This window comes from Vespa velutina, chromosome 17 (genome assembly GCF_912470025.1).
Source record: "Vespa velutina chromosome 17, iVesVel2.1, whole genome shotgun sequence".
NCBI lineage: Eukaryota > Metazoa > Arthropoda > Insecta > Hymenoptera > Vespidae > Vespa > Vespa velutina.
The window spans coordinates 2,364,323-2,371,822 of NC_062204.1; the positions used below are offsets into that span (position 1 = coordinate 2,364,323).

A 7,500-nucleotide genomic window follows, 5' to 3' on the forward strand; every position below is an offset into this window, starting at 1 on the left:
TTCCCTCTTTTTTTCTTTTCGTTTCTTGTTCTTGTTCTTGTTCTTGTTCTTGTTCTTGTTAATGGTTCCTTTCCAATATGATTTTTCGACGAGAAGAGATCATGTATCGGACATCGTCACTTGAATAATCAATGACTTTAGCTTTTCTTCACTTTCAATCTTTCTTTCTTTCTTTTTTTCTTCGCTTTTTCCTCTCTCTCTCTCTCTCTTTTTTTCTTTTTTCTTAATCTAAAATAAGACGTAACGCGTGGGAAGAAAAAAAAAAGAAAAAGGAACTAATTTTATTAACGAATAAACGTTTGCACTTGAAATTGTTCCAGTGTCATTTGGAAAGTGGAAATTAATTCGCTTAAGAGCAAGAGAGTGAAAAAGCGAAAGAAAGAGAGAGAGAGAGAGAGAGAGAGAGAGAGAAGAGAAAGAGCGAATTGTTTTTCTCGTTAATGCTTAAACATAATTAAAGAATTCTTTTATATATAATAATACTCCGTGCAAATCTTCTTAACTCCATGAATGGATGGAGCTCAACAATGGAAATATAAATTGAGCTTTGCTCTTTGTTTTCTTTTGTTTTCTCTCGTGAAAATTGAAATTTTCTACGTTTAGGAATAAAGAGATGTATATCGAGGAGTGTTAAATAACTTAAAATTATCAAATAATATAAAAATATTTTCTTTTTCCTTTCTTTTTTTTTTTTTTTCTTTTTTTCTTTCTTTTCTTTTCTCTTTTCGTTTTCTTCCATTTAATAACAATATTGATAATACACCATAATGATAATATTTACTCTACTGCGTATTAATTTTAAGGTTAATAATAAATATCGTAGTTTTGTTTCTCAAAGAATTTCTTTGTTGATAAAAATTCTGATCAAAAAAAAAAAAAAAAAAAAAAAAAAAAAAAAAAAAAAAAAAAAGAAAAAAAAAAAAAAAAAATATCGCAATCGAAGAGAAAAAAAGAGAAAGAAAGAGAGAGTGAGAAAGATTATTTTTTCCATTTCGATTTTCTTCCCCATCATTCGGACCATCATCATCCTCCCATGAGTCCCTTCGACGTGTCATGGGAATTCACGCGATTACTACTCGTCCTTCCTTTTATGCGTTCGTGCCAGCCACCCTCCATTTTCGTGCTCACTCGAGAATCGAGAATAATAAGGGGAAAGTTATCGAGGTCGCGTACGCCGCTTTACGATTAAATGTAAATCTGACATATGGATATACGCTACATAATATATATATATATATATATATATATATATATATATATATATATAATAATTAATTAGATATATACATATATATATATATATATATATATATATATATATATATATATATATATATATATATACAGGGTGGTTCTTTCCAGTAAACCCATCTGAAGATCTCTTCGGCTTATTGCAATGCAAAGAATATTTTTTATGTAACGTGCATGATGTCAAAGAACCAATATCTGGCAAGAATATTATTTTCAAAAGATCATTTTTTTTTCTTTCTTTTATTTTTTTTCGGAATTATTAATCTCAAGAATATTTTTTCTATCACAATAAATCAAAGAGATATTTAGGTGGCCTTATTTAAAGGAACCACCCTGTATGTATATATATATATGTTTTTTATTTCGTATTATTTCAATAATAAAATCGAATAATGTCGAATTTATTCGTATACTTGAATTTCTTCATTCATTTTACTTGGTTAGTGCTTATACCGCGAAACAAAATGATTTTGGTCGAACCGATTTCATAGTAGATAATTACACGGTACGCCTGTACACCGCTATTTCCCGCTTGTTAAGGTAAACCGCAAATTACGAAGCACCGCCACGAATCCACGCGAAACGTTTCTCTTTCATTAAAACCCTTCGACTTTGATTAATAAAAAGATGGTGGGTGGTGAGCACGGCGGCGGGGAGGAAGGTTAAGGGGAAAAACTAGTTTTCAAAGGAAACACGATTTAAAATATAAAATCGAGGAAAAGTTCGATACAAGTTTTCAACCAACTCTATATATATATATATATTTAAATATATATATATATATATATATTTGTAAATATATCCAGATAAGTATATCACATTATGTATAATACGAAGACAATATTCTATTTATTTTTATTTAATTATGTATATTATATACTGCAATATATTCATTCGAATATCATAAAAATCATTAAAAAAAAAAAAAAAAAAAAAAGAGAGGAAAGGAAAAACTAATTAAAAGGTCACAACTTTAAAGCTACCATTTATATTTTGCCCTAATAAAACATCATATTCCATATCTCTCAACGATAAGAGCATTATGTGCAAGTATATATAAAAAAAAAGGACGCAAAAGAAATGAATAAATAAATGAGCAAAAAAAAAGGGTAATAAAATTAGATAAAAATTAAAATGAAATGTATTGACGTTGTTGGATTGCAAAAAAACAACAAAAAAAAAAAAACAAAAAAACAAAAAAACTGAGGAATATACTCGTAATCGATACTTGTAAATGGAAAAAAAGAGGGAGAAGAGAGGAGAGACAAAAGGAAAAAATGCAAAAGTAAAAAAAAAGAAAAAAAAAAGAAAAAAGAAAAGAAAAGAAAAGAAAAGAAACAAAGATAGAGAAAAAATGAAACAAGAAGAGCAATAAATGGGTGGGTTGGATAGTAGTCAAGGGATAGGGGGGTGGGAGTGGAAGAGAGGACTATATCTTGACCGTTTAATTCTTCCGTTATCAGAATTTGTAGCCTATCCTCTCGAGTTATTTCTGCTCGTTCGATGTGCCTCGCGAAAAATAATCTCGAACGGCACGCGATCGAACTCTCGCATCGTCTCGAAACTGGACAGGATAACAAATGAAGAGAGGAAGAGGGACGAGAAACTCTTTCTTTCTCTCTCTCTCTCTCTCTCTCCCTCTCTCTCTCTCTCTCTCTACACACACACACATATATATATATATATATATATATATATATATATATATATATATATATACTTTACGAAGATTGAAATTATTCACTAGGGAAAAGATAGAAATATGAACACACACACACGCACATACGCATGCACACACACTATATTTATATATATATATATATATATATATATATATATATTGACGGACACATACAGATATGATATATTCGGTTTGTCCTTTAAGATAAATGAATGTACGCAAATTCACTCATATGTACGATCAATCTGTATTGACATAGAATATATATATATTTGTGTGTGTATGTGTGCATATATATATGTATATATATATATATATATATATCGGTACACGAGTGGATCGAAAGTTTTTAATCGATTTTAAAAATCAATTACATCCCATCGAGGAAGTATCAGGCATGTTATGAGGTTTGTACTTTAGCGAACCCATTATTGGCTTTTTTTTTTTTTTTTTTTTTTTTTTTTTTTTTTTAAGGAAAAGAAAGAAAAAAATTGATGGTTTTTGAAAAGGTCTTAAAAATGTAATGATTGATCTTTTCAAACGATCTAAGAATACTTGATCTATATAGAAAATCTTAGCTCAATTTCTATTGTTATAAAAAGAAATAAACGCGTCAAATATCTATGTCGATATTTTTATGTCAACTCATTGGAAATTATTATTATTTAGGATAAATAATATCGTATGGAAAATTTAAAAATTAATTTGTCGAATTATTTTTTTTTAAGAAGAAAAAAGAAAAAAGAAAGAATGAAGAAATAAAACATACAGATTCTTATATATGATCATGACATTAGAAAGCTCATTAGAAAAGAAATAATACCGAATAGATCGAATTATTCATAGTTATTAATAATACTTATAATTAATAATTAATAATTCAAAAATTTCATTTGTCATCGGCAATAAATATAATTTTCTTAGATTCGTAATACCTACTTCAAAAGTTCTATGTTTAATCATGATACACATATTAGACACACATACACACACACATACACATGTATATATATATATATATGTATACATATGTAAGTACATAGAAACGTACATCAATCTATCGGTATTATCGATAAGAGGCTCGATTTGGTACAATGATCTATCTGTCGACACATGATCGATGATCGTACGATCTTATCTTTGTCTTCCATGAAACTTGGCGATACTTAAGCTAAAGACCATATCGATAATGTTTATTCAATTTTATCTATTCTTATATATTTAACTCAGACATATACCGTGTATTCCATAGATAAGAATTCTTTTTAAATTTAAAAAAAAAGAAAAAGAAAAAAAAAACAAAAAAAAAAAAAACAAAAAAAGAACAAACAAAAAAAAATAAGATTTTTAAATAAACAATAATAAAATTTTTTTTCAATTCGTTCGATTTTTCGTTATTAATCAGTTGGTTTATATTTCAATTTTTTTTTTTTTATCTTTTTATTTTTTTAATCGAAGAATAAGAATCGTTAGAAATTAATAGATCTGTCGTTTAAAAAATTTTATCGAATGTGTTTATCAAAAAAAAAAAGAAAAAAAAAAAAGAAAAAAAGAATAATACTGCTTTTCAATTCGATGAGAATGGTTGAAAAAAGTTTGAGAAGAGAAATAAGAAAGACGAAAGAAAGAAAGAAAGAAAGAAAGAAAAAAGAAAAGAAAAGAAAGAATTGAATTTTTAAGAGAATGTCAATCGTTAGAAATAATTAGATTTTTCGTTATTAATCGCGAGAGTCAGTTCATCGACTGCCTCGAGCACACACGCATTAGATGCCCTTAATCATTCTGCCTCGCCTACCGTGAAGCGAATGAAATTATCTCGCAACGTAATCCATCGGTGCGCAACGAATTATGCAATTAATCCAGATTGACTTTAAATCGAATCGTCGGACGTTCGCTGTTTTTAAATCAAACCATCACGTTCATTACGTGCGATCTTTCTTTGATATTTATGTACGTACATATGTATGTACAATGTACGATACGTACATAAAAGAGATATATTACATATGCATACATATAAGTGTTATTTTGTTATTAATCAATTGTTTTTTTCTTTTTCTTCTTTTCCTTTTTTCCTTTTCTCTCTATTCTTCTTAAAAATAATAACTATAAATTTCTTGTTCTTTTATTTTTCTTCTTCCTTTTTTTTTTTCTTTTATTTTTTTTTTCTTTGGACAATTAAATATGTTCAACGTAAAAAAAATGTTGACCTCTGTTTATATATTTATATATGATATATATTTAAGAATTTAATAAAATAGATTAATTTTATTAAATATAAAGTACAAATTTTAAAAAAAATTTTATTTCCATTAGATATTATATCTTTTATTTTAATATACACGCATATACAAACACATACACATATATGTACGTAAATATGTATGTCCAATATAAACGTATAATAATAAATGTACTTTTATAAATTACAATAAGATAATAAAAATAATTTATTATTACAATTTTAACACTAAGATTGTTTATTTTTATCGCGTGATATAATTTGTATTGTATATCTTATATTTGATTGAACGTTCAATAAGCTTTTCGGAGAAGTGAATTACGCTTACAAAGAAATATAATCGATGACTAAAGTAGAATTATATACTGTTTCGTAATGTAACTCAACTCAACGATTAAGTACAAGCGAAATAGAGATAAGGCAGCTTTAGATAAAGCGCTTGAAACGTTTATGCCATATGATTTTGATCTCAGTTACGCCCAGACCGTCATAAGTTACTCTCATAAAATACGCTTCGGTACTCGTTTAACGTTAGGAAAAAAAAAAAAAAAAAAAAAAAAAACAAAAAAGGACAAAAAAAAAAGAAAAGAAAAAAATTCTCCTTAATAGTAAAATAACGAAGAGATAATAACAAGAGAATAATAATAAAATAGAGAAAAAAAATATACATATATATATATATATATATATATATATACACATAAATAAAGTGTACATAACGTATTATAAATAAATCAACGAAAGAAAATGCCAGGTAAAAGAATTTCTTCATTGAAAAATTTTTTAACGCGCTATATAATTAAAAATTTGCCTTTTAACAAATTTTTAATATCTATTAAATGATACATTAAATTCACGTGTCATTCTCTCTCTCTCTCTCTCTCTCTCTCTCTCTTAAAATTTTTCATACTTGACATTTATTGCAAATGATGTTTGAAAAAGGAATAAAAAAAATTATTCTTTAGAACGTTCGATCGAATAAACGATTTTCAATAATTTACATATCGATTAGATTATTTATTTATTCTTTTTCTCTCTCTCTCTCTCGCTCTCTCGATTTTTACATTTGACATCCGTCACTAATTTTATTTATCTGAGATAAATCTCTTATCGATCGATAGATATAGATCTATATCATCCTATAAATAATTTTCTATGAATGAAATAAATAATTTTTAATTGATATCGTATCGTTTGATTTGTTGTAAAATTTTTAGAGAGAATAAATAATCTTTGGACGTTTTTTTTTTTTTTTTTAGGATACAAATGGGTACATTATCCTCATGGTCCTGAAAGATGTCATTGGCAACCAAATATGATAACAATTGGTAGAGATTTAGATGGCATGAATCTTGTAGTTGGACGTGCCAGACATAACGGCGATGTTTTACCGGCTAAAGTAAAACCCGATCATAGTGTTGCTTACGTCTGTCATGATGGCAATGAACACATGAAACATGAATTTGAGGTAATGAAATTATAATCCAAATAACTCCAATAGCAATAATAAATATATATATATATATATTTTGTATCTTCGAGATCGACTTGTTACAACGTCTAAAAAAAAAAGAAGAAAATAATAATAATAATAATAATAATAATAATAATAATAATAATAATGATAATTTTGAGATAGTAGAAAAATTTAGAAAAATTTTGCAGAACGTATGAAAGAAGACGAATTTTGTGATATCAAAAAATTTTTTTTACAATTTCTCAACGACAATCAAATTTACTTTTCTTTTTTCTTCTTTTTTTTTTTTTCCAACGCCAATTTGTTACGATGTTAAAACAAAAAAAGAAAAAAAAAAAAAAAAAAAAAAAAAAAAAACAAAAAATTAAGAGAAATAATTTCGAATTGATAAAAGTAAAATTTTACAAAATTTCACGACGACCATCTTAAAAAAAAAAAAAAAAAAAAAAGAAAAGAACAAAGAAAAAAGAAAATCTGAAATATCTGAAAAAAAGATGAAGGCAACGAAAAAAAATCTAAAGAAAGAAAGGAAAAAAAAAAAAAAAAAAAGAAAGGAAAAGAAAACAATTTAAAAGAAGAAGAGGAAGAAAAAAAAACGAAACAAAAAAAAAAAAAAAGAAAAAAGAAAATTCGTCGAGACTTACCTTTCACACTTTAGATTCTTATCGTCAAATAAATAATATGTTAAATATTATTATAATCTTTGAACGTTGAGATCCATAAAATAAATAAACATAGGGAAGAACGTTGTATTTCTTCTTCGATGAAAATTATGCTAATGATTTAACGCATAAACTTGGATCCCTACTTGTTTGCCATAACACTTTAGAATTCTAACAGGAGGAGAGA

At 26.4% G+C, this 7,500-nt stretch overlaps 1 protein-coding gene across 2 annotated transcripts in view; it reads left to right on the forward strand.

Moving 5' to 3' along the window:
* Positions 1 to 7,500, forward strand: part of LOC124955081 (natterin-3-like) — a 54,270-nt gene that overhangs the window by 44,467 nt on the left and 2,303 nt on the right. The window contains exons 1-2 of one of the 2 annotated variants that reach the window (XM_047508981.1): positions 5,872 to 5,928; positions 6,434 to 6,642. In XM_047508981.1, coding sequence (XP_047364937.1) covers positions 5,922 to 5,928; positions 6,434 to 6,642 — 216 coding nt within the window. In that variant the 5' untranslated portion in view covers positions 5,872 to 5,921. Of the gene's footprint in view, positions 1 to 5,871; positions 5,929 to 6,433; positions 6,643 to 7,500 lie in introns of those variants that run through there. The other variant, XM_047508982.1, reaches the window with a different exon arrangement.